Source organism: Cololabis saira, chromosome 15 (assembly GCF_033807715.1).
Source record: "Cololabis saira isolate AMF1-May2022 chromosome 15, fColSai1.1, whole genome shotgun sequence".
NCBI classification, from domain to species: domain Eukaryota; kingdom Metazoa; phylum Chordata; class Actinopteri; order Beloniformes; family Belonidae; genus Cololabis; species Cololabis saira.
In genome coordinates this window covers 35,865,547-35,893,297 of record NC_084601.1, presented here as the reverse complement: position 1 = coordinate 35,893,297, position 27,751 = coordinate 35,865,547, and the positions used below count along the sequence as shown (strand labels likewise).

General features: G+C 43.0%; 2 protein-coding genes across 3 annotated transcripts in view; one reads left to right on the top strand and one right to left on the bottom strand.

Annotated features, from left to right (window-relative positions):
• Positions 1 to 823: 823 nt before the first annotated feature.
• On the bottom strand, positions 824 to 22,862 carry LOC133460723 (zinc finger protein 501-like). Of its 2 annotated transcripts, none has more exons than XM_061741458.1 (3): positions 22,679 to 22,862; positions 19,859 to 20,008; positions 824 to 912 (listed from the first exon to the last, which is right to left on the bottom strand). In XM_061741458.1, the coding sequence occupies exons 1-3, from the start codon at positions 22,724 to 22,726 to the stop codon at positions 886 to 888; spliced, it is 225 nt and encodes a 74-aa protein (XP_061597442.1). In that variant the 5' UTR covers positions 22,727 to 22,862; the 3' UTR covers positions 824 to 885. The 2 variants fall into 2 exon arrangements, with proteins under 2 accessions (XP_061597442.1, XP_061597441.1); XM_061741457.1 differs by lacking the exon at positions 824 to 912 and adding an exon at positions 4,806 to 6,761.
• Positions 22,725 to 27,751, top strand: part of LOC133460866 (zinc finger protein 501-like) — an 18,737-nt gene continuing 13,710 nt past the window's right edge. Inside the window, exons 1-2 of the mRNA XM_061741611.1 lie at positions 22,725 to 22,849; positions 23,211 to 23,319. Of these exons, the coding sequence (XP_061597595.1) occupies positions 22,725 to 22,849; positions 23,211 to 23,319 (234 nt within the window). The remainder of the gene's footprint in view (positions 22,850 to 23,210; positions 23,320 to 27,751) is intronic.

Sequence of the window (27,751 nt, the reverse complement as noted above, 5' to 3'; positions counted from 1 at the left end):
ACATCCTCCCCATCCCATTCAAAAATACAGGAGGAAAGCTTTGAGCAAAAGGTGCCATACAGGGGGTGGTGCTCTGTAGTGAGTCCGCAGTTGAACCTCCTCATGAAATGAAAGCTGTCCAAGCGGACTGCAGACTTCCATGGTTGGAAGAACTTCCCCACTGAAGACACACCTGTGAAAAACAACCATTAAGTATTACACAGACCACAACACCTGTGTGTGATTACACCTTGATTAAGTAAACTCTGGCGCTGCCAAATTGCCAGTACCGCAACTTCCCCAAGTGGTGGGAGTTTAACAAAAATACAAATGCATATATAATACAAATGGCTCTAACAGTGTGTGTGTGTGTGTGTGTGTGTGTGTGTGTGTGTGTGTGTGTGTGTGTGTGTGTGTGTGTGTGTGTGTGTGTGACACATGTGAATTTAATAAAGAAACAATTTCACCCACCTGACTGGCTGCAGCAGTCCCGGTCGACATAGATGACCTCAGGTTCTGGTGTTGGGGATGTTATTGATGGTGATGGTGAGGATTTTGATGATGATGGTAAGGATTTTGATGGTGTGAGGAATGCTGCATAGTGAGCCACGTGTATATGGTTAAATAGCCCAACAGTACCCTGAACCTTGTCACACTTCTCCTCCGTATGAAAGTCAGAGAGGTGCTCTGTGAACCTTTCTCCCTCCACAAGCTTGCTGCACTTAAAGCACTTTATTCTCTGCTCTGCCACCGATGCTCCTGCCTCTGTGTCTCCTCTCTCTGCTTCCGTGTCTCCTCTCTCTGCTTCCGTGTCTCCTCTCTCTGCTTCCGTGTCTCCTCTCGCTGCCTCTGTGTCTCCTCTCCTTGTCTCCCTGTCTCCTTTCTCTGCTTCTGTGTCTCCTCGCACTACCACTGTGCTGACTTGGGGTCGCCCTGCAATAGAAATAGGATAGAAATAATAGAAATAGGCCTCATAACAATACATAACACACCTCCTGTGCCTACTGAGCATTAATAACATGTCATAATCGAAGGAGAACTAATTAAAACGGATGTCCTTAACATGAACCTATTGAATTATCAAGGACACTTTCGTGTTTTTGTGTTTAGAAATGTTAAAATAGTTATATAAATATCAATAATAATAATAATAATAATAATAATAATAATAATACATTTAATATACTTGGAAGTAAAGGGTACGCAGCGATGCGCGCCGTACGATGTGCGTCGTCGCGTACCCTACGCCGTAGGCTCTGCGTTGGTGTAACGCGGGACCATAATTCAGCCTTAACTGGAAGTTACACGTGTCATTTGTTGATGTTTTTCCAGGATTCTGATTGGCTGGCATGATGCTCTCAGTGGCTTAGCTGAAACTAAAGGTTGATGTCTTTAGACACCGATTTAATTATCAATCACTTTTAATTAACGCTTGCTCACATTCACATTCTGTTTAATTTTGGAATAAATAGTTAAAACGATTTTGTCAAGCAAAGCGGACTGGCGTCGTCTCTATAGCAACGGTAGCTGAGGATTACCATTAACCACATCCGGGTCCCTACCTACTAACAACCAGCCCCATGATTGGCTGAGACTTACCAAGCGTACAAATCATTACTGGGCTACTCAAACAATTTGTTTCAGTTATCCATAACTGAAACAAATGACCGGTAACTACTAGCAGGTTAATAGCCCCCCACTAGCTACTTATGGGACTAAATAACGCCTCCTTCCATGGGCTGATACCAGTCAACGGCACACGAACGGGGCATCTGTCACGTGTCCAGGATCCCCCTCGTCACTATGACGTAGAGGGAATTCCCAGAGGGGGTTCCAGAATCTTGAAAGTCAGTGACTTGGTCGCAAAAGGAATAGTCAGAAAAATGTATGTATACAATTCAAGGGCTATTATTGTAATCCCGCTACGTTTTTGTACTTTGGAACAAGTAGGCAGGGTACGTTTTTATGTGAGAGGAGTCGGGAGTGTAGTGTTTGGTTGTCATGGTGATTTGGTGATTACCGTACTTGCCCTGGGCGTCAAGTAGTGCCGCAGCGTAAGCGTCCTTGTTGGACGCATCGGGGGTAGCAGAAAGGTGGGGGGAGGATATAAAGCGAGACGACGGCTACTAGTCCCCTATTTAAGTTTTTAAAATATGTATACATCTCCCAAAAATGTCAAACAACTAGTAGGCTACAGCCACAGAATATATGGGAATTATAAACGCATGCATGCAATGCATTAAACTAAAAATATATTTTTCAAAAAGGCTGCTGTCGTTTGTTGGTGACCAATTCCATCCGCATTTCACTCTGGTCAAAGTGGAAAAATGCTTCTTAATAACTGATAAACCATGCATGATACTCACTGAACAGAGATTGTGGGATAAAAAATGCATATTTCTCGCTTGAAATGTCATCAAACCACACTTTTAAATTGAAGTTCTGCTCTGAGCGTCACATATAGCCGCAGACGGGATTACATTGGAGATGTCATATAATTTGGTGTATTCTATTTGCGTCTGAAAGTTTCTCGCTAGAAATGTCATCAAACCACACTTTTAAATTGAAGTATTTGCATTTTAAAAGAGGAATGAGGACGCGGTGATCAGCTGCTCTGAGCATCAGATATAGCCGCAGACGGGATTACATTGGATTCAATTGGAGCCTACTTGCGTCTGAAAGAGACGCATGTGGGTACCTTTTGCGTCAGTAGATGACGCCAATGGTTCGTGACCGTTTGTCGAAAAGCGACGCCTGCGGAGTGAGACTGTGTTGGGCCATTCACTGGCTTGTGACACCTGTATGGCCATCTAGTGGCTCTTGCATGTATTTTTTATTTTATTTTTTCTCTCTCTACCTGGCCATTCACTGGCTTTTGACACCTGCGTGGCCACCTAGTGGCCCTTGCATGTAATGTTTACCTGGGAAATGGTTCATGTGACTTCCTACCTGTGCAGGGCAGGTGTATATCATTAGGAATTCCTGTTTGAGCAGTACCTTGAAGAAGGTGGTGCAGAAAACCGATGCGTATTGCGTAAAGGCCCATTGGCTGAGTTGACGCCACTGAGGGAGGAGACAGAGAGAAACTCAGGGTTTATTGAAGAAAACCTGCTAGCGAGCAGGTTAGGTTCAGAGAGCCTTACTACGGTAAAGGACCGAGAGCTTAAGTTATCTCACTTTGTGAAACAGGCTAGTTACCCCTCTCTCTCTGGTTTGAGTTACCTCCCTTTGTGAAACGGAATACTCGAGTTTCCCTCATTTCAGGGTTAAGAGACAGTTTTCACTAAACCTGCTTTGTGAAACGGACCCCAGTCCTCTTCTTGGTGCTAAGGACAGGAAGGAAATTAATTTTGTTGCACTTCCACAACCGTCAAAAAGAAAGTCATTCACCTACACTTTAAAATGTCCAACTTTACAGGAAAAAATGAAACATATTAACTGCCTGCTATAAAAAAAAGGGAAAAATTGTTTTTTCTCAATGTTGTGTTTTCACACCCATGACATCTCTGTGGTGGATGGTTTTTTATTCTACCACAATAGGAAAACTTATATAAAGCCATACATTTATTTCTAATATGATTGATATTGTGCTCCAGGGGAGGTGCTGGTTCAGTTATCAAAGAGTCATTAATGATTGTCAAAGGACAATCATTAATAAAGGAGATTATTTATCAAATTGAATTATCAAAATTACTTAATCAAAACAGGGCACCACCTGATGTAATCAGGAAAATGATAACTAAACAGCAAAAATCAGTCTCAAGGTAGATTATTCTTCAGAATAATAGTGAAGGGAGGAATTTGAACACAGGCTTTTGCAAAAACAGTTGTGACAAATATACGTAAAATAAGCACAAACAACTTCTCTCATTCAAATTAATCAGAATTTATTCACACAAATGTCAAGAAGATGGTAAAACAGCCCTTCGGATAAATTCTGATGGCTAAAAACCCAAAAACAACTAACTAAACATGAACACAAAACTTCAGATTACCTGAGTGCGTGTGTGTGTGTGTGTGTGTGTGGGGGGGGTTAGTAGGAGCAGAATGAGGGGAGAAAACAATAAGATAAACAAACACACTCAACTAATGAGCACAGTTGTGACGGGATCACCAGTCCGGCTCACAATGTAAAACTAACTTTTCAAATGTGTTACTAAGTTTCTCAGCCCAGACACAGAACAGCCTCTTACGTAAATCTTTGTAAATGAAGAAAAAGTGGTTTGATCCGGCCGGTGAGTGTTTCTTGATGAAACAAAGGGTAGTTACGCTCAGCAGGGGATCCTGATAAAGAGCGGCTCTCTCTCTCTGTCCTGGTCCAGATGAGGACCAGTGTGGATGAGGGGAATACATGGGCACAGCAGCTGGGCCTCTTTCAGCTCCAGGTCGGTCCAAAGGCGTTCACGTCGAGGCCTGCAGGGTCCCTGGTTCGGCTCTTCTTTGGGCTCAGAAAACTCACGGGCCATTCGCCGCAGCGCTGCAAAGCGGACGCTTCTTCAGTCAACGATCCTGGAGGGAAGAGACAGAGCAGAGAAGAAAGCGAGGAGAAGAGAGCTTTTCCTTTCATAGCTGGCCCAGGAAGTCAAGGTCCCCCTGTGGCTTGGGGTCTGTGTCCAATCAGGGGCTGTTCCTTATCACTGTAGGGCCTTAGATGCAAATCCTGGTTGAGCTTTGCGTCCATGGGGTTTCCTTTGTTCCAAACCATGCGGTCAGGTATCGTAAACTCGAGGCTGGTCTCAGCCTGAGGCCCCAGAACTGGGCCTCAAAGCTGACCCAAGGCCTCAACTGTTCATATAATCACACAATCCATAGTTCATATCGGACTGTGGCCCAACAAATATTACTCAGATCTTTTCTCATCATTTGTATTGTGCTTCCCGATCAGGACGGCTGAGTTCCTCATTCTGCGCTGGGTGAGGGGATGGTGGGGTGGACTGGACTTGTGGGTGTATATGTATGTGGAAATGCGTGTATCTGTCTATTATATAAATATATATATATACACATGCTTTAATGCATCTAGAAATATTTGTGTGAGAAAGCCTGTAATGAATAAGATTGTACAAGGTAAATAATGTATGCTTTTATGTATAGATGAATACAGGGACTCATGGTAAATAGTGTTTATATAGAGGGACATGTAACTGCAAATGGCAATAATCACCCAGGTATCCGCAAATTTATACTCATGTATACCACAATATGTTTACACTGTATAAAATTGTTATTCATTTGTGTAAGTTCTCGATACATCAAGATTTTTGACATCTAATAACAAGGTTCTATGTGAAAACATGGTATTGAGTTAAAGGGGTAGGACTTCTTCTTATTTCTTTATGAACATGTCAAAACTGCTGCTGCTTCAACAAAAAAAAAAATCTCTTTCATTGTTCAAGTATGTTCGAGCATGCCTGTTACTTACACTACCATCATGTTCAAAATAAAGACATTTGAATTGAATTCTTGTACTTCATTTTCTAAATCTGGTTATAACTGAACAGCTCTTACAGCTGTAAGAATCTGCTGCTTTTTAAAAAAAATATTCAAAATCTTTCCCACAATCGAACCACCAGAATTATTTATTCCAAACTAAATTAACTAAACTATATTGGTGCCTTTTAACTGAACTCGCAAAATAAATTTTATCAGCACTGATCACAAATGTACACTTTTTATCCAGTGTGAATACGTTGGTGACTCGTCAAATGACCTTGCCGGGCAAAAGCCGCTCCACACTGATCACATCTGTAAGGCTTGTCTCCAGTGTGAATACGTTGGTGTCTCGTTAGACCACCTTGCCGGGCAAAAGCTGCTCCACACTGACCACATCTGTAAGGCTTGTTTCCAGTGTGAATACGTCGGTGAGTCGTTAGACCACCTTGCTGGGCAAAAGCCGCCTCACACTGATCACATCTGTAAGGCTTGTCTCCAGTGTGAATACGTTGGTGTCTCGTTAGCGCACCTTGCTCGGCAAAAGCCGCCTCACACTGATCGCATCTGTAAGGCTTGTCTCCAGTGTGAATACGTTGGTGAGTCGTTAGGTGACTTTGCCGGGCAAAAGTCGCTCCACAGTGATCACATCTGTAAGGCTTGTCTCCAGTGTGAATACGTTGGTGAGTCGTCAAATCACCTTTCCGGGCAAAAGCCGCTCCACACTGATCACATCTGTAAGGCTTGTCTCCAGTGTGAATACGTTGATGTCTCGTTAGAGCAGTTTTCTGGGCAAAAGCCGCTCCACACTGATCACATCTGTAAGGCTTATCTCCAGTGTGAATACGTTGGTGACCCGTTAGAGCAGTTTTCTGGGTAAAAGCCGCTCCACACTGATCACATCTGTAAGGCTTATCTCCAGTGTGAATACGTTGGTGACTCATTAGAGCACCTTGCTGGGCAAAAGCGACTCCACACTGATTACATCTGTAAGGCTTGTCTCCAGTGTGAATACGTTGGTGTCTCGTTAGAGCACCTTGCTGGGTAAAAGCCGCTCCACACTGATCGCATCTGTAAGGCTTGTCTCCAGTGTGAATACGTTGGTGTTTCATTAGAGAACCTTGCTGGGTAAAATCTGCTCCACACTGATTGCACCTGTAAGGCTTATCTCCAGTGTGAATACGTTGGTGGTTTATTAGATGACATTGTCGGATAAAAGCCACCCCGCAGTGATCACAGCTGTATGGTTTATCACCATTGTGAGTTTTCTTATGCCTCTTCAGGTTTGATGAAGTGGTGAAGACTTGCTCGCAATCATCACAACAGTGTCTTTTGGGTCTTCCTTTAAGATTCTGTAACAGAGAAGATAAACTTACATTATCTTGGCTGCATTATCAAAAGCCTTTTCAGTTTCAAGTATGGAGCTAGAACAGTCTCATAATTCACATATGCACACGCCGATCCACAAATTCACAGAACAATTCACACGTGCGTGGGACAAGATACACAAATTTATTTTTGATGCACACACAAATATAACCTGATTTACAAATGTTTTTTTTTGTCTGTGGGCTGCGCTGGATTTGCGTGTGACTTTTGAGACTCCCCCGACGTGACTCGATTCACAAATGCGTTTTTTTTTTTAAACACGGAAGGATCTGCAATCAATCAGATATCTTCCTTTGTTTCAGCCAATCATAAGAGCGCACCCCAGGTGGGGGACGATTTACTCATAAACCAATCAGATTAAAGGGCGGATACACCTGCTGTCTGAGCTGCGTCGTGCCGTTGGCTTAGAAAAGTGATTCAATATTTCGAGTTGGTGGAGTAAAGATAAATAAACAAGACAGCAACACGGGATGGAGAGGAGATCACTGCTCTGCTTTTCTTGTGATCTCGGTAAAGAAAACAGCGCGATCGGAGATGGTTTGTCGGACCGTTCAACCAGAGCCGCCGGGAGACTAGAGAGGTCCAAGTCCTGCCGATGCAGCAAATGATAATGAGAAACAGCGGAGATATTAATGTATGTATCACCACCCACCTGCCCCCACTAGGTAATGAAGCCTATAGTCGGGGACCAGAGAGAATGCAGTTCTATCGAATTATGTTTAGTGGAGGCAGACATTATCTCATTACTGATATGATTTAACAGAAGATTCCTAAATTGATTAATACATAGATTGGATTTTTGTTTCCAGTTCATTAGAATAGTTTTCTTGGCGATACATAAGGCAGTGAGAACCAAGTGAGCCAGGTTTTTTTTTTTTTTTTTTTTTTAAATTTGATTTATTTTATTTTTGTACATGTAAAAAAAAAAAAAACAACACTTCATGAGAAGTTTAAGAAAAAAAAACAACAAAACAAAGAATTTAATCCTTTAAAACTTGCTATCTTGATTTACATGTGCCAAAAAAGGAGTAGGAAGAAGTGTTAACTTATTTAGTCTATATAATATTCACACACTGTACTCACACTGCTAAATAACAGTATTATTATTACTATTATTATATACTATAATCATACTCACACACATACTTATACAGGCGTACACATAGTTGAATATTTCTATATACTTGTACACACATGCCCATATACATATTTATATAAATATACTTATTTACACAATACTGTATCTGCTCTATATCTATGTATATATCTACTTAGACACATAATCACACATATATATACACTAACACATATATACATATACACATACACCTATATATACGCATGCATGTATACACATAATTTGCTGCCCATTTCTGTACATAAATTTACACAGATCTATCCATTCACCTAATAGTGTATTCTGCAGGCCCCTAAAGGCCGTTAAACCCCTTCCTCTTTGTACCTCGTGTGAATCATGTTTTTATATTTGTTTTTAAACTGGTTAATGTTTGGACATTGTTTTAATTCTGAATCCATTCTGTTCCATAGTTTAACTCCACTGACTGATATAGAAAATATTTTCATAGATGTTCGTGTTCTACAAGTCTTAAAATTTAGAGTACCCCTTAAATTACACCTCCCCTCTCTGTCATACAACATTTCCTGCAAGTGAGATGGTAATAAGTTGTTCCTAGCTTTATACATGAATTGTGCTGTTTGGAATTCTACTATGTCAAAAAATTTGATTATGATAGATTGATGATTGATTTGATAGGTTAGATTCCATGTGGATGTATCCCAGGTGACCTAGTATGCATAGTGTGGGGCCCACTGTAATTGAACCATGTGGATAAATCCTCACATATCTTCATCCAGAACTTCTGTACCAGTGCACAAAACCATGAAGCATGTATATAATTATCAGGGGTGTTCTCTGTACACTGTGAGCAGATATTAGAGGTCGCAAACCCCATCTGGAACATCCTTTGTCCTGCATAATGTATTTTGTAAAGAACTTTGTACTGTATAAGTTGCAAGTTTGGATTCTTGGTCAGAGTGAAATTATTTAAACATATTTGTGACCAAGAGATGGATCTATTTTGGACATTAACCTGTAGAGTTTCAATAGTAATTTTGGGGTGTTTAGATTAAGTAACTATTTTCTTAGCGGGACGTTGCAGATCCAGTTGGCTGAGTTTATTTTTATTATTATTATGGACTTGAGTTATTGGTATTCTAAAAATGTGTTACTGCTAATTCCATATTGAACAGCGAGTGTGTTAAAAAGGTACAAAATGTCCACTTATGTTGTAGATACTTTATTCCTTGGTCTCTCCATTGAGTAAAGTTTACCATCTTTTTATCATTTTTCAGAATGTCTTGGTTGTTCTAAATGGGTGTGCGATCACATGGAAAAAATGAGACTTTGGCTATTTTAAGGAAGTCCCACCAGGCTGTCAGAGTTGAGCTAATATTAATGCTTCATTTATGATGTTTAACATTTTGACTGATAAATGGTAGATCTGAGATTTCCAAATCATTGCAAAACACTTGTTTTGAATCCAGCCATTGATTATCTAGTGAGTGGTTTTTGCACCACTTTAAGATATACTGTAACTTATTAACTAAGAAATAACACTGGAAGTTGGGTAAGTCTTAGCCTGCACAGTCTTTGGATTTTTGTAATGTATTTAAGCTAATACGTGGTGTTTTATTTTTCCACAGGAATTTTGACACGTATGAATCCAGTGACTTAAACCAAGAAGCATGGGGTTTGGATGGTATCATTGAAAAAATATATTTATTTTTGGTAAGACCATCATTTCGATGGTGACAATTCTCCCCATCAGTGAAATGGGAAGAGAGTTCCATCGGGTAAGATCATCCTCTATTTTTCTTAAGAGCTGAACATAATTTAGTTTTATTCACTCTGACAGTCTAGGGGAGATGTTTATGCCTAGATATCTAATGTTTCCTGATTGTAATTTAGTAGTGGCTGTATTCTGGAAATTGCAGTTGACGCACAAAACTGTGGATTTGGACCAGTTGATAGAGTAGTCAGACAGAGATGAAAATCCATCTATAAGTGCAATTGTCTGTGATAGTGAGGTTTGTGAGTTATGGAGGAAGATTAGTACATCATCAGCATAAAGACTTATTTTGTGATCTAATGTTTTGCATTGTATGCCTTTATTATTTTGCCTAATAGCAGCTGATAAGGGCTCAATAAATAGTGAGGGAGAAAGAGGACAACCCTGTCTGGTACCTCTTTGCAAGTTAAAGCTTGTTCAAATTTGATCGTTTGTCCTTACACATGCCTTGGGAGAGCTATATAATATCTTTATCCAGATGATAAAAGATTTGCCAAATCAAAATTTGTGTATAGTTGCCAATAGAACTTTGCAATTTACCCGATCGAATGCTCTTTCTGCATCTAGAAATATAATTGTAGATTCCTGTTCATTGATATTCGAATGATCTATAATATTAAGTAGTTTAAGAGTATTAGTAGAAGAGTGTCTACCCTTAATAAAACCTGTTTAATCCGGGTGTATAATAGAAGGGGTAATTATTTTCAGATGTTTGGAAAGAGCTTTGCTGATTATTTTGAGATCTATATTTATAAAGAGATATTGGGCGGTAGCTCGATGGGAGCATAGGATCCTTATCTGGTTTCATCCATCCATCCATTTTCCGCCGCTTATCCAGAATTGGGTCGTGAGGGCAGCAGTCTCAACAGGGATGTCCAGATTTTCTTCACCCCAGACACTTCTTCCAGCTCTTCCGAGGGGAGTCCGAGACATTCCCAGGCCAGCCGAGAGACATAGTCTCTCCAGCGTGTCCTGGGTCTTCCCTGGGATCTCCTCCCGGAGGGACAGGAGGGACATGCCTGGAACACCTCCCTAGGGAGGCGTCCAGGAGGCATCCGGTACAGATGCCCAAGCCACCTCAGCGAACCCTCGAGCACCATGCGGATGGTGTAGAGCTGGAGACACCACAGCAGCACTCAGCTGCTCCAGCCCCTCCCACCCCCCCACCAGGATCCTCCATCACTCCATTCACTGTACAGGAGCATGATGTCAGACGGGTGCTCCTGACAGTGAACACCAAGAAAGCTGCCGGCCCAGACGGAGTTCCAGCCAAGTTGCTCAGTGCGTGCACCCACCAGCTCACCCCCACCTTCACCAGGATCTTCGACACCTCCCTGGCCCAGGCAGTTGTCCCGTCCTGCCTGAATTCTGCTACCATAATCCTGGTGCCGAAAAAGTCTCCCGCCACCAGCCTGAACGATTACCGCCCAGTGGCCTTCACCCCGGTAATCACCAAGTGCCTCGAGAGACTAGTTCTTCACCATATTAAGAACCACCTCCCCCCGGACTTTGACCCATTCCAGTTCGCTTATCGGACAAATAGATCCACGGAGGACGCCATCGCCATAGCTCTACACTCTGCTCTGACCCACCTGGAGCAACAGCAGAGCTACGTCCGGATGCTCTTCGTGGACGTCAGCTCTGTTTTTAACACCATAATCCCAGACATTCTCATCACAAAACTGACCACCATCGGCCTTCCCCCTCTCACATGTGCCTGGATAAAAAAAACCTTCTCACCAACAGACCCCAGACTGTGAGACTCGGCCCCCACCTGTCCTCCACCCGCATGCTGAGCACCGGCTCTCCACAGGGCTGTGTGCTGAGCCCCCTCCTGTACAGCCTCTACACCAATGACTGCAGTCCGACCCACAACAACAACAACCTGATAGTGAAGTTTGCTGACGACACTACGGTGGTCGGACTCATCTCAAAGGAGGACGAGGCAGCCTACAGAGAGGAGGTCCTGAAGTTGACAACCTGGAGCTCAGAGAACAACCTCACTCTGAACACCGGGAAAACGAAGGAGGAAGATGAAGATGTTGATGTAGAGCCCCCCTCTACATCAACGGCCAGAGAGTGTAAAGGGTCCACTCCTTCCGGTTTCTTGGCCTCCTCATCTCTGACAGCATCTCCTGGTCTGAGAACATCACGTCATCACAAAAAAAGGCTCAGCAGCGGCTGCACTTCCTTAGAGTCCTCAGGAGTTACAAGCTGGACTCCAACCTGCTGCTGACCTTCTACCGCTCATCCATCCAGAGCCTGCTGACGTACTGTATTGCAGTATGGTACGGCAGCTGCACTGCTGCGGACAGAGAAAGGCTACAGAAGGTGGTGAAAGCAGCGCAGAGGATCATCGGCTGCCCCCTCCCCCCCCTGACGGACATTTACACCTCCTGCTGCCTCAGCAGAGCCACTAAAATCATTAAAGACAGCTCCCAACCCTCTGACAGTTAAACATGATTTTCGTTCGCGTCCGTTCGTGTGCACCACCAACATCGCTCACGTAGTACTCGAGGAGAGCGCGTCATACCGGCGGTGACCGATAGGGGGCAGTGAGCAAAGCAACAGTTGGAAAAGTGGTATATAGTTAGTAGTAGAGTTAGTAGCAGCGGTAGCAGCAGTAGCACATTAGAACAACGAACAAGTTTACATGACAATATTGGATGATGAGGAGATTATAACATCATGTGAATGTGTTTGAATGTTTGGTGGTGGTCGGAGGGGCCGTTTGGCGCAATATGGCAGCCACGCTTCCGTCAGTCTGCAGGGCAGCTGTGGCTACAGACGGAGCTACCACCACCGGTGAGAATGTGTATGAATGAATAATGGTCTCTGTAAAGCTCTGGGTGCCTTGAAGGCACTATATAAAACCAAGCCATAATTAGGGCCCGAGCACCTTCAGTGCGAAGGCCCTATTGTATCTGTAGGAATTTTTTTTTTTTTTTTTTTCTTTCTTCTGACAAAAGGAGGGCCTTTTTGCCCCCCTAAACGTGCCCAAAAAGTCACCAAATTTTTGCATGCAAGTCAGGCCTGGCAAAAAATTTGATATTTAATGGTATATTAAAATATCATTATTACCATAATGGTAATAATGATATTAAAAACGCCCCCCGGAAAACTTTGAGCCTCAAGCCCCACAATACGGTTTGACGTACATGAACGAAAATCGGTACACACCTGTATCATGTCGCAACTTAAAGAAAAGTCTCTTGGCGCCATGGCCGAAACCGAACAGGAAGTCGGCCATTTTGAACATTCTGAATTAATCGCGTAATTTTGGAGCAATATGAGCCATTCCTTCGAGAATTAATACGGCCCGAACCGTAACGTGCACCCAGGTGTGTTATACATCAAAATGTGCGTCTCTATCATGCGACTACGCGCATTACTTTTCTCTTTCAAAAGTGTTACCGTGGCGACGCTAGATGCCAAAAAGCGCGCCCCCCTTCATCTGATTGGTCCATATTTGATAGTTCCCCAAAAGTCACCATATTTTGCATGCATGGCAGGCCTGGCGATAAATTTGATATTTCATGGTTTGTATTAATGGGCGTGGCAAAATGGCTCAACAGCGCCCCCCGGAAAACTTTGTGCCTCAAGCCCCACAATACGGTTTGACGTACATGTACGAAAATCGCTACACACCTGTATCATGTCCCAACTATAAGAAAAGTCTCTTGGCGCCATGGCCAAAACCGAACAGGATGTCGGCCATTTTGAATAAATTGTGTCATTTTGGCGAAATTTATGCCATTCCTTCGGCAGTTAATTCAGCCCGAACCGTAACGTGCACCCAGGTGTGTTATACATCAAAATGTGCGTCTACATCCTGCGACACCACGCATTACTTTTCTCTTTCAAAAGTGTTACCGTGGCGACGCTAGACGCCAAAAGGCGCGCCCCCCCTTCATCTGATTGGTCCATATTTGATAGTTCTCCAAAAGTCACCAAATTTTGCATGAAAGCCAGACTTGGCGATAAATTTGATATTTCATGGTTTGCATTAATGGGCGTGGCCTAGCGGCTCAACAGCGCCCCCTAGAATACTTTTATCTGCCATAACTTTTGAATGGTTTGACATAGGAAGTTGTGGGTGGTGTCATGGGATTCTGTAATGAGTCCTTAAGCTTCGTTGGCCTTAATTAGCCCCTTCTTCTTCTGATTGGTTGTCCCGATTTTCTGCTATAACATTGGAATGGTTTGACATAGAGAGTCCTGGGTGGTGTCGTCAGATTCTTTATGGAGTCCTTGACCTTCATTGGCCTGAATTAGCCCCGCCTCTTCTTCTGATTGGTTGTCCTTTTTTTCTGCTATAACTTTTTAATGGTTTGACATAGGAAGCCGTGGGTGGTGTCATGGGACTTTGTACTGAGTTCTTAAGCTTCGTTGGCCTTAATTAGCCCCGCCCCTTCTTCTGATTGGTTGTCCCGATTTTCTGCCATAACTTTTGAATGGTTTGACATAGAGAGTCGTGGGTGGTGTCTTTTCTGATATGCTTATGGGGGGCGGTGGCCGTGAGTGCGAGGGCCCGTTCATCGCTGCTTGCAGCTTTAATTATTATTATTATTGCTTTGGTTACAATCCCTGTATAATATAAAGATAAAACAGGAGGTCATATATTTGGGGATTCTTATCTCTAAGGATAAAACAGCAATTGAAAAGATGAATATTTGGAACAATGTGGACAAGTGTAAAGCTGGGCATACACTGTGCGATTATCGGCTCGTTTTGAGCCAATTTTCCAGTCGTGCGACTATTTTTTGGATTGGGCCCGATTTCGACCCAATCGTTGGTCGTGACTTGTGCAGTATACGTGGGGTAACGACGAGAGATTATCGCCTCACGACGAGCTCACGATCACAAATCGTGTGCTCGCAAGAAAATCAAACGTGTTTGAAATCCTGGTTGTGCTACGACCCGATTTGCCTCATCCTTTCGCAGAGAGCATGCGCAATCTCTGATGTCAAGTCAAAAACTATTATTTGTAGTTTAAAGGGGACATATTATGAACATGTTTGTTTTAACATATATAAAGTGGTCTCCCCTCACCCTGCCAGCACAGGGGAGACAAAATACCATGAATTTCTGCAAGGTCTGTGACCCCCGCCTTGCAGAATCCCCCAGTGTCACATGATTTTTTTTGAGCCAATGAAAATCTGCGCCTAGGGTGACGTCACCCGAGGCGCAGAGGTTCGGCCTCCGCTGCTGAAACCAAGCCCACAACCAGCTCTCTCCGTCGGCTCGAGCGTCCGCCATTGTTCTGAAGCGGTGGCTGTTTGAACAGCAAGGGAGAATAGAAATGAGATTTTGTACCGGGTTAGAGGGGGAACATATAGGCGAACGGACCACAAGAATATAGCGTGGATTAAAAATAAAAGTGAAGCACTGAGCTACTTGTGTCTTCCATCTGGGCCATTGCAGACTCATTGCCTGAGCATGGCATGTTACTAAAACCAAACAAATCCGCGCCCTCTTCTTTTTACGTGTGCGGCGTCAGCGCGTTGTGCCGCATTAAATGTAGTCCGGGCGAAATACCTGCTTTGATCTGGCAAAGCACAAGCTCCTCTACTTCCGCTCCGCGCTCAACTCAACTTCAGCTCCGCGACTTAAGGCTGATTTATGGTTCCACGTTACACCAACGCGGTGTGCGTCGCCGCGTAACCTACGCCGTAGGCTACGCCGTCGATTTAGCACGGAACCATAAATCAGGCTTTAGTGAGTGACGTAATAATCGCGCAACACAACTAATCGATAATGGAATTCGTTGCCAACGCTTTTAATAATCGATTTTTATCGATTCGTTGTTGCATCCCTGAACTGAAATGGTTAAAATCTTTCCTTACAAATAGACATTCCTTCTGGTTTATTGTTCCTAATATGATTTTCCAAAAAATGGGTGGAATAGACTTTCTTCTACGCTGTGACTTTGATTATAGCTCATTACCACTTAAACTCTCTGGTTTCCATCAGCAAGTCCTTCTCTATTGGAAATTGATTTATAGTCAGGGGTGCACACAAGCCGGTACTCTAGGGCCAGTCTACTGCACGTCTTCCGGTTCTGGGTCGCTGCTCGTGTGGTCGACCTGCCGGTCAGCTGAGCAGATTTACGTTCTTTTTACGCTCTTTTTTTCTTTTAGTTGTCTGTTTTGTTTGTCTTTTCGCCGACCATCCGGCACTTTTTTGGAATTTATTTCTCTGCGACGCGACCTGCGTTTTTGCACCCCGACATGGCGCCGCGGCTCAATTACACCAGAGACTTCCTCATCCAGCTGCGGCCGCAGCCTGAACTCCGAACTTTCCGCTCCGCTCCGACGGACTACTTTCCTGAGAATATACTCTGTGGATACCTCAATAACCAGCACAACTCAGACTGCAAAACTTGCAAACCCAAGGTAAACAGGTGGGGATTAAAGAAGGGTGGAGTGAGAGTGAGCCTCAAACGGGAGACGCACAAACAAAGAGCGCTCCCGTCCATTATCCTGGCCAACATGCGGTCTCTCCGCAACAAACTTGACGAGCTACAGGCTTGTGTCAACCACCTGCACGAGTTCAGAACTGCTTCTGTTCTGGCATTCACGGAATCGTGGCTAAATAACAGCGACCACGACGGCATGCTGCACATAGACGGCTTTTCAGCACCTGTTCGTCTGGACAGAGACAGTGAACGCACCGGGAAACAACATGGCGGCGGCGTGTGTCTGTTTGTAAACAACAACAACAACAACTGGTGCTCTACAGTCACTGTGAGAGAGAAGCTTTGCACTGCAGACATTGAGCTTCTGGCTGTTTCCCTGCGCCCCTACTACCTCCCCAGAGAATTCCCTCAGCTCTTCATCATCCTGGTTTATATCCACCCCAGAGCTAATGCAGCTAAAGCTACAGAGCATCTCACCAGCACTCTGCACAACCTGGATCACTTATCACCGGACTCTCCCAAATTCATCCTTGGTGACTTCAACCACTGTTCCCCCGACAAGTCCATTAAAGGCTTTGGACAATATATCACATGCAACACTCGACAGGGGAAAACTCTGGATAAATGCTATGGCACTGTACCAGATGCATTCAAAGCCTGGATCACCAAGGAGCTCAAGAAAATCCTCAACAAAAAGAAGAGGACTTTCTTCACCGGTTCCGCTCTGGAAAAAAAGGGGGTCAACAGAGAGGTCAAGAGGGCCATTAAAACTGCCAAGCTGGAGTATAAAAACAAAGTGGAGGAAAAATTCATCACAGGGGACCTCCGCTCAGCCTGGCAGGGCCTCAAAACCATGGCCTCTGTGAACACTGCTTCCACCTCCCCTAGAACCATCCAGGTGGAGTGCAGCACCCCCTCCTCCCAATGCCTTCTACTCCAGGTTCGAGTCAGACAACATCACCCAGCAGGAGGAGTCCAGATCTTCACTCAAATCTGGTAGCTCTGCACTCACCTTCAGGACTAAAATCAGGCAGCTAAAATCATCAATGACCCCTCCCACATACTTCACCCCACATTTCAGTGGCTCCCCTCCAGGCAGCGCCTCCGCTGCATCGCCTGCAGGACTGAGAGAAAGAGAGCTACTTTTGTCTCCAAAGCTAGCCTGCTTATTAATTCCAGCTGCTAATCACCCCCCCCCCCCCCCCCCGGACTAAACATCCACTGCCGACACTTTATATTTTATCTATACCACTACAGTCACTTTATTTTACATTTTTTTGATATTCTTATATTTATATATTTTTTGTACATACGAGACATGCCTCATTTATCTGCTTTTATTTTATTATTCTATTTAGTACTTTCAACGTCTTGCTGCTCAGTTGTTCTTGCAATTGCCCCTCGGGGATAAATTAAGTTTTTCTGAATCTGAATTAGATGTTTCCCTGCCTCAACACAACCCTGATAGACAAGGCTGTGTCACCAACAGAGTTGTGTAAACCTTGATGACATGTTGATGACGACCAGTGATTAGAATCGGGTGTGTTGGGAAACATTTAAAACATGCAGTAGACTAGCCGTCGAGTAGCGGCTTGTGTGCACCCCTGTTAATAGTCATAATTTTACACCACACAACACCCCTGTATGGAACAACAGGTACATTTTGCTCAGTAGAAAATCTGTTTATATAGAGGATTGGAAATCGAAAGGAGTCTGGGCTGTTGCACAATTTCTGGATGATACTGGGAATGTGTTACAGTTTGAGGATTTTTGCAAAAAATTCCAAATTCAATGTATTGTTAAGCATTATAATAGAGTGATAAAAGCCATACCAGTTTCTCTGGGGTCGATGGTTAAAGAAGACATTCGTCATTCTAAGGTCTCTCCTGAACTGAGACAGCTCTCAATTTTGGTTAAAGACAAGAATTTGGACTTTGTCCTTAATAATTTGGTGTTATTGGGAAAGTTCTTCATTCACAAATGTAGATTTTTTTTTAAGACCAAACCATTTTTGACCCAGTGGAGAAATGAGCTAAAGCTTTTGAGTAAGTCTTTGAGTCTTGTGAAAGAAAAGAAAGCCCTTAAACGGTTTTCTTTACTTGAAAGATATGATTTAATATGAGATGGCCCTTGTGAGTGATTTTTTTTATTTTTTTAAATGTAATTTTTATTTCATGTTGTACAATAATTGGATTCTCAGTGTATATTTTGTAATACTGATGTTGCTCAACCCAAGGCAAAAGTTTGTAATTCTGATATGTGCCTTGTTTGTATCTATGTTTCAATAATAATAATAATAATAATAATAATAATAATAATAATAATAATAATAATTAAAAAAAAAAATATTCTGGTGTAAAACTAAGTTAAGGATTAAAGTGAAGATTGTGTATGAATTAGCAGGAAACATCAAGATGAGAATATTTTTTCATAGAAAATAGAAAGTTTGGGCAAGTTAACCTGCATGGGGACCTTTCTCCAGAAGAGAGCAGCATAATCTCGGCAAAGGAAACGGCGCCAGCGACCTCCGTCGTCACTTGTGTCCAGCTGGTATCAGACCGGGAACAGCGCCACTCGCGGCCACAGCCAGAACTGCAGGTCGCGTACGCGTTCAGTGTCTTTATGAGAACGTGCACGTCGACGCGCCAAATGAACGCAGGATACGCGTGACGACAATGATGCGTACGCGTTCTGACCTGCAAGTATAACTGAGCCCTTACTGATGAAGGTTGGATTCTTCCTGATGTTGGTCCTCAAAGGCCTTCAAGAAAGCAGCTCAGCGTGAAGTCAAGACACTAAACTAGTGATGCACCGAAATGAAAATTTGTGGCCGAAACCGAAACTAATAATAAACACTTGGCCGAATACCGAACAATACCGAACATGGTTCTTCGCAGTTTTTCATTTATTTTGCCAATTTTTGCACCATTGCATAAATCAAATACATTTGATTTAGGCATGCTTTTAAAAGAAAAAAAATCTTTTACAAAATTACAAGGTAGAAAACATTTGTTGAACATAAAAAACTGAACATTTTTTAATTTCCCAGCATTTCTTAAATATTCCAGCAGACATTATACCAGCAAAGAAGAATAACTTAAAATAAATAAATTAGCAAAATAATTGTTTTGGCCATCATTGAGCTTACGTTAGGCTTAACTGACTGAACATTGTAACATAGGCCTTAAAACAATAAAAATGCGTTAAAGCGCTCAGGGTTTTTTATCATTTCAAATGATAAATCAAACTTGTAGTCCTGAAAGACTTTGCAGATGTGCTCCCTCTAGATATTTGAGCAGAACATTCATGGCAAACAGCCATTCTTGTATTATTCTTTGCCACTCTAAAATACTTCCACACTGCTGACATGTTTGCACCGCACCACTTCACTCCACGCTCTTCGCTGTTTGATTTCCTCATCTAAACGCACCTGTAATAGATTGATTTATGTTGTTTTGGTTCCACCTGCTGGTGAATGTTAGGTAAAATTCTCATGTGGTTAGTTTTTGGTTGGCCAACGATTTATGTGTTGCGCAACCATTACGGGAGCGTTATGTGGTTAGTTTTTGATTGGCCAACTATTTATGTGGTGCGCAACAGTTACGGAGCGGCCAGTCTATTTATATTACAACGCCGTTATTAATTGTTCGGTTTTTTTCCCACTTATTCCACCGAACGTGTTTTTTTGCCATTTTCGGCCGAACAATTTCGGTTACCGAACAATCGGTGCATCACTACACTAAACTGTGGTGTTTGTTGGAAGCAGGTTTACCTTCTTCCTCAGCTTGGAGTCGTTGAGCTCCTCCTTGACGGTAATCTTCTGCTTGGGCGGCGGCGGCAGAAGTTCCAACTCCCTCTCCTTGGCTTCTCTCAGCAGCTGCTCGGTGGTGATCTGCACCTCGGCAGGAGCTTCGTTCTTCACCTGAAACACCACAAACACCCTGAAACATCTCAGCAGGAGCTTTGTTCTTCACCTGAAACACCACAAACACCCTGAAATCTTTCTCCCCCCACTTTTAGGCTCCCTGTGTGACAATCAGGATCTTGTGTTTCATGCCGTCATCCTGAGTCAAAAAAAACAGTAGTGGCAAGTAATATAGCAAAAACAAAGCTGGAGTTATGATGGGAGACATTCCTTGGTTTGAGGATTTGAAAACACTTAGCGCCACTTCTTTTAAGAGTTCCACCTCCGACCAAACGGGACAGCTAATCACAACAATGTTCATGCTGCTGCTGTAAGACAACGTAAACCTCCAATGGGTCAAAGAAAGAAATAAAAACAAACCCAGTAATACCCCTTTTCCACCAAACCTGGGATTTCTGCTCCCACTTACAAAGAACTGGTTAACAAAAGGTTAATATTTGCATATCGTTGTGATTGATTAAGCATCAGGTCCATTTCAGTGATGCTGATATACAGTGTAATCTGATTACTATAATGGTAAATAACGTAAATTCAATCTTCTTTTAAAGATTTTTGGTCGCTCTAGTGGCCATTTATTCAAGTGTCAGACAGGAAAGGGGTAGATAGAGAGAGAATGGGGATGACATGCAGCAAAGGTGCAGGCCGGCAGCAGCTGCAGCGTATTATCCGCTCTGCAGAGAAGCTGATTGGCTGCAATCTTCCATCTGTCCAGGACCTGCAGCCTCCAGGACCCTGAAGTGTGTAGGAAATATGGCGGCAGACCTCCCCCGCCCCGGAAAGATGGCGGCCCCCCCACCCAGGAAAGATGGAAGCCCCCCCACCCAGGAAAGATGGCAGCAGACCCCTCCCACCCCTCCCACAAACTGTTCCAGATTCTTCCCTCTGGCAGGAGGCTGCGCTCCATCAGGACCAAAACCTCACGCCACAAAAACAGTTTCTTCCCGACTGCAGCTGTCCTCATCAATTCAATTCAATTCAATTTAAAAACCTGAGACTTGTTTGGTGCCTTTAAATCCAATATTAAAAAAAAGCATTTAAAAACGGTCATAACTTGCTAGTGAACAACATTACTTTTTCCTTCAGTCACTTTCATGGGACTGAGAAGGTGTGTATGTGTACAGGTGTAGTGCTGTATGCTGTGATGCTGCCATACCCTCTAATCATGGGGTGTGTGTGTGTGTGTGTGTGTGTGTGTGTGTGTGTGTGTGTGTGTGTGTGTGTGTGGGGCACTTCATGTGTGATTTATTGCTACAGTATATGTTATATGTCCTTGAATAATGTTTGATGGGTGATGTTTGATAATATCCTTGAATAATGTTTGAAGTTTTTTATCTGTGCTGTATTTATTTGTGCCAAGGGACTGCAGACGCAAATTATCCTAAGGCTAACTCTGGTGCAATGCACCACATGTTTACATTTATGTTTTTAATTGCACATGGTCCCTCTCAAATAAAATGTAGGTAAGTAAACTCTCTGGTCCTGGTCTCGGTTCAGGGGGTCTCGACTCCAAGTTTACCGACGACTGATATGTTTTCTATGCTGTTGACTGCACATTAGTGCCCCCCCCCACCAACTTTGAAACATGTTTTCTCCGGATTTCAGGCAGAAGAACTGCTGAAACAAAAACTAACCAAACTAAACTAAACTCTGCCAGAAGCAGGGTTCCTACACATTTTTCAAGGTCAAATTCAAGCACTTTTCAAGCACTTTTAAGGGTAATTTTCAAAATCTTCAAGGACCTTATCGCTGGGGTAAAATATCTACAGGAATATATACAGGACTGTCTCAGAAAATTAGAATATTGTGATTTTCTGTAATGCAATTACAAAAACAAAAATGTCATACATTCTGGATTCATTACAAATCAACTGAAATATTGCAAGCCTTTTATTATTTTAATATAGCTGATCATGGCTTACAGTTTAAGAAAACTCAAATATCCTATCTCAAAAAATTACAATATTCTGGGAATCTTAACCTTGAACTGTAAGCCATAATCAGCAATATTAAAATAATAAAAGGCTTGCAATATTTCAGTTGATTTGTAATGAATCCAAAATGTATGATATTTTTGTTTTTTTAATTGCATTACAGAAAATAAAGAACTGTATCACAATATTCTAATTTTCTGAGACAGTCCTGTATACTCATAATTATTTTTTGCACTTTTTAATCACAATTATGTACATTGTATCGTGCTGTAAACATCTAGTTATGTTTCATCTTACTGATTTTATTTCTCCTTGTAATAACTAAACTATACAGTCGGATCCCAATTTGGTGAAAGACAGAGTTATAATTTCAAGCACTTAAACTAAAATTCCAGCACTTTTCAGGCCTTGAAAACACAACATTGAAATTCCAGCACTTCCCAGGATTTCCAGCCCCGTAGGAACCCTGGATGAAACATGTTTTCTCCAGATTTCAGGATCAAAGTTCTGCTGAAACAAAAACTAACCAACTAACCAAAACTCTGCCAGAAGTCTGGATTAAACTAATTAAACTTAATTAATACATCAATAATAACTTATTCCACTAATTCATATGAATGTGACCCCGACACCAGCCCCAGTTTGACACAGAAACAGTTTAAAACGCTTATGTTTAAAAGACTTCATGACTAAAACCCGTGACCTGTCCAAACCCTGCTCACTCCGGGTTTCGTACCTTCGCCACCTCGGGGATCCGCTGCTTCCCTGCCGCGGTGGACGCCATGATCCTCGGTGTGTCGGGGGTTCGAGCCCCGGAATCAAACCTGAGCGGGCCAAACAGCAGCTTTTGGCAGCTTAGCAGCGGCTACAACAACAACACGCTGGTGCTAACCGCGGCTCCCACAATGCACCGCGGCCCCACCACCTCCAACCACCACCTCCAACCACAGATATAAAGGCTTTATATCTATATCTTTATATATTTATATCTATGTACCGCAGCAGCTCCACGGGGCGTCTACGTTTATATGTCTATGGTTTGTAGAGCAAGATTTGCTAATAAAGTTTTCTAAATAAAGGCTCCATAACCCGGAAGTGCCGCCGCCATGATTTACAACGGAGTCATATGGAAGCGCCGCCTCTGTTTTATCCACTGCTCTGGTTCAGACCAGAGAAACACCCGTTTAGATTGAATAGTTGAAACATTTTGGAAGAATGCAAACGAACCAGGACCAGGACCAGGACCGAGACCGGGACCGGGACCGGGACCAGGACCAGGACCAGGACCAGGACCAGGTCCAGGACCAGGTCCAGGACCAGGACCAGGACCAGGACCAGGACTGTCCAGGGTCCAGCTTTTCCTCTGCTGGTCTGCAGGTCAGTGTTCGGGTCCACGTGGCCGCTCGTTCTGGGTTTTTCTGTCTGCTAATGATGATCCAAACGCTGTATTTTAATCTGCATCAGCGTGTTTGAACTAAGCCACAGATAAATCAAACACAGGACCTGTTTTTTACTGCACATATAAACGTTTCTGCGCTTGAATGTTTGTAAATGTGGCGGCGCGCACAGACGCAGCAGTCTGGAGCTTTTTGGTCCCATAAAGTTGGACAGATATTCGTAGATTCCCACTTCTGCGGTCAATAACTCCCTAATAAAGAGACGTAAAAGCATGAATGTTTCCTCCGTCCAACCACTGAAACACAGACAAGTTGTCATCAAAACGAGACTTACTCTAAACTACAAAAAAGTGTGAAGGGATTTTTGTTTCTTTATTATAGAAGAAAAGATAAACTCTTAACTTTCAATCAAAAATCAGATGGAGAGGAAAAACTATACAAACTGTAATTATGTTTTTTTAATTGCATGTTAAAAAAAAAATTAATTGAAATACATACAAAGTTTTTGTTTGAAACCTTTAAAGTTTATTTTGCAAGTGTTGAGCTGCAGCCACGTGTTGAACATGGTAAAGATCTAACTTCAACTCTGAGGTCTAACATCAACTGTAAGACCACATTGTCTTACAGTTGACCACATGGCCCGAAACAAAGAAACCTAGACAATGACCCATCTTGTTTCAAACAGAGCACCAGCATCACTCATAGGTATTTTTTGAAAACTTAATCTACAGTTTTATTTCTTTTCCATCTTCTTTCAGGATTATTTTGTAACCTAAACCATATTCACATCAAGCGCTAGAGAACTTTTTATTTTTATTTTTATTTTGTACATGTAAAAACAACAATTAAAGAGAAGGTAAGAAAACAAAACAAAGAGTTTCATACTTTAACACTTACTATCTTAATTTACATGTGCAAAAAGGAGTAGGAAGAAGTGTAAACTTATTTAATCCTACCCCCATGCACTAATCATTTATTAACACGTATTTATAATAACTATACTATAATTGTACTCACACTTACCTATATATATACATACACATAGTTGAGTATTTCTATATATTTGTACACATATGCCCATATAAATATACTTATTTACACCAAACTATCTCTATATTAACTCCATAAACTATATCTATGTATATATCTACTTGCACACGTATTTTCTCACACACACACACACACACACTGTTATGACTGTGGTCATATTTTTGTAGTCTGTCTTGTGTGGGTGTGTGTGCCCTTTGATTTTCTTGTATTAATTTACTATGCAGATAGGTGTGTTCCACAGCCGTGCGGTCATTGGTGGGAAGGTTCCATGCCCTGGATGGTGATTGGCTGAAACGACAACCACCTGAGATAAAAGGAGCCAAGATGGCAGCCACCATGTGGGCTGCAAGCAGGTTGCAGACTCATCCTCCTCCTCTCCCAACCGGCCACACCTTGTGCTTAGCACTTTGTATAGGTTTTGGAAGATATTGACTTTTGAGTAAAGTAAGGGTGGGCTGCCAATTCTGTTAACTTCGTTTTCTCCTGTTTATTTTAGTTAGGGAGGTAAGCCTTGTGTCATTTGTTTTCTTTTGTTTGATAGGTCAGTTACCTACTCCTAAGACAGGACCCTTTTGTTTGTTGTTTTGGCCTTTGTCCACCCTGAAGCCTAGTAGCTCAGTCTCAGTTTACTTTTCAAGTTGATCTACTTTTGTTAATAAATCACTTCCTTTTTAAAGTGAAACCAAATCTTGTTTGTGGCTACTTGGGACTTGGGGAAGATGGGGCCTTTTCATGTTGTGTCCTAGGCACCCCTAGACTGGGGGCATAACATGAATTGGGGGCTCGTCCGTTTTCTTGTCTCGCTTAGTTTGGTGAGTACCTCTGGTTGGTAGTTCTCTTTTGGTGTGTGGGGGGTAATTATGGAGTTTTCACTGGATGATTTTGTGGCTAGTCCGTCTTTGGATAAAATTGAGAAGTGCAAAAAGGCGGACCTGTTGAGTTTGGCAAATGTGTATAATGTGCGGGTGTCTTACAGTGCCAATAAAGCGGAGCTCAGACGGTTGCTGTGTGCACAGTTGGTGGAGCAGGGCGTCCTACCTGACCCAGCTGTTGATGCGGATGATGCTGCTTTTGCTGCGGGTGACGTGGCTGGTGACGTACCGGGCGCTGAGGTGAAAGTGGCGGGGGCCGCTGGCACGCTCACTGCTGGTGCGGGGCTTGGGCCGGTCATAGATCCTCTGGTGAGTAACATGACTACCGAGGATCTCCGCATAGCACTCCAAATAAAGGAGGTAGAGACCAGAAACAAACAGCTTGAGGTGCAAGCCATGCACCTGCGCATCAGGGCTCTCGAGCTGGAAAAAGGAGCCTCTGAAGCCTCCACCCCAGTGTCTACTGTTGGCCGCAGCGCTGTTTCTGCTCCGGGCTTTGACATCAGTAAGCACATCGCTTTGGTCCCGCCGTTTCGTGAGTCCGAGGTGGACTCGTATTTTAGCGCTTTCGAGCGGATAGCTGCTGCCCTTAGTTGGCCCAAAGAGTTCTGGTCCCTTCTCCAGTGTAAACTAGTGGGGAAAGCTCAGGAAGTCTGTGCCAGTCTTTCCATTGAGGATAGTTTGGATTATAAAATCTTGAAAAAGACTGTTTTGCAGGCCTACGAGCTGGTTCCCGAAGCCTATCGGCAAAAATTTAGAAACAGTGAGAAAACTCCCAACCAGACGTATGTTGAGTTTGTGCGTGACAAGAGTGTTTTGTTTGATAAATGGTGCCAAGCGTGTAATGTCAGAAACATGGCGGAAATGAGAGAGAGGTCGTCAATGATCCCATTTCGGTTGCACCTGCTTGCTGCCCCACCTCTGTTTCTTCTGCTTTGTCGGTGCCAAATGTGTTTCCTGTATGCGCAGTTACTCGCGCACAGGCTCGTAAATTGGGTGATGTGATGGATTTGTCTAGCTCATTTATGGCTACATTAGATGAGGGTGAGCCCTCCTTTTCAGTGTCCCCCACTACTGAATGTGAAAAGGTACCAAAAGGTGTCATTGAGCTTGATTCGTGTGCCGGACTTTCGTGTGCCGGACTTTCGTGTGCCGGACTTTCGTGTGCCGGACTTTCGTGTGCCGGACTTTCGTGTGCCGGACTTTCGTGTGCCGGACTTTCGTGTGCCGGACTTTCGTGTGCCGGACTTTCGTGTGCCGGACTTTCGTGTGCCGGACTTTCGTGTGCCGGACTTTCGTGTGCCGGACTTTCGTGTGCCGGACTTTCGTGTGCCGGACTTTCGTGTGCCGGACTTTCGTGTGCCGGACTTTCGTGTGCCGGACTTTCGTGTGCCGGACTTTCGTGTGCCGGACTTTCGTGTGCCGGACTTTCGTGTGCCGGACTTTCGTGTGCCGGACTAGGGCTGAACGATATACCGTTATCGTATCTATATCGAGATATGAACATTCAAGACATTAATAACGGAAAAGCAACGATATAAACGATATATTTCCGCTCGCCCTGCTTGTACAGCGCGAGCAGTCTCCATAAACATTACTTTTAAGATTGCCCTTGAACGCACCACTACGGCCAGCCAACCACAAAGCTTATTTCATGCTTGCTGTTGATCGACAGCTGAAGCCAACCAATGACAAACATAGGAGGGAGGGAGGGAGGGAGGGACACGTGAGACCCACACAGCCACACGCACAGGAGAGCGGAGAAGAGCGGAGAAATCCAAACGGAAGAAAGGAGACATGAGTGCGGAGGATAATGCGGCCGGTGGCAGTGCAGAATCTAATTTTGTGCCAAAACATAAATCATCCTACATTATTTGGAGGTATTTTGGATTTAGAAAGGATGATGTCGACCAGAGCGAGGTGTTGTGCAAGTCGTGCTTGGTGAACGTTGCGACGTGTATTTCGCAGCCGATGCGTTTTTTGTTTTGAAATTACAAAATAAAAATAGAGAAATAAACCAAAATAATCCGTTCCCCATCTTTTGTTTTGATAATAAAAAAATCATTGATGTGTTTGAAAATCGAAATTGGGAATTAAAACAGCGAGTGGAAAACTCTTTTCTCTATTTCCTATTTGTTGGAGGATACTGAAAAACAAGGATTGGACAAATGGGGGGATTGCACATGCGCAGTATTAAATTAAGAAAATTGTTTCTGGTTCTTTTGTTGATCAGATTGAAAGTTAACATTTTTAGATATTTAATTGTTGAAACAGAAAATAAATAAAATATGAAACCTGGGAGTGAAACATGAGTTTAATCTGTAATCTGTCTTCACTCCGTCATGAAACTGCAGTGATGTTGTGACAGTCCGTTCAGCTGCAGCGTCCAATCAATAACATGTACTGAACTCTAACTCTAACTGCATTGGTTATTTATCGTTAAAGCGGAGCTACAATAAAATATTTTGATTATTATTTATTATTGAGTGA

Excerpts from the sequence above, each read along its gene's own strand:
- LOC133460723 (XM_061741457.1), bottom strand. The coding sequence starts at position 22,726 with ATGGCGTCCACCGCGGCAGGGAAGCAGCGGATCCCCGAGGTGGCGAAG. Across the intron at positions 20,009-22,678 it reads GGATCCCCGAGGTGGCGAAG|GTGAAGAACGAAGCTCCTGC; the intron begins GTACGAAACCCG and ends GTGGTGTTTCAG. Across the intron at positions 6,762-19,858 it reads ACTCCAAGCTGAGGAAGAAG|AATCTTAAAGGAAGACCCAA; the intron begins GTAAACCTGCTT and ends TCTCTGTTACAG.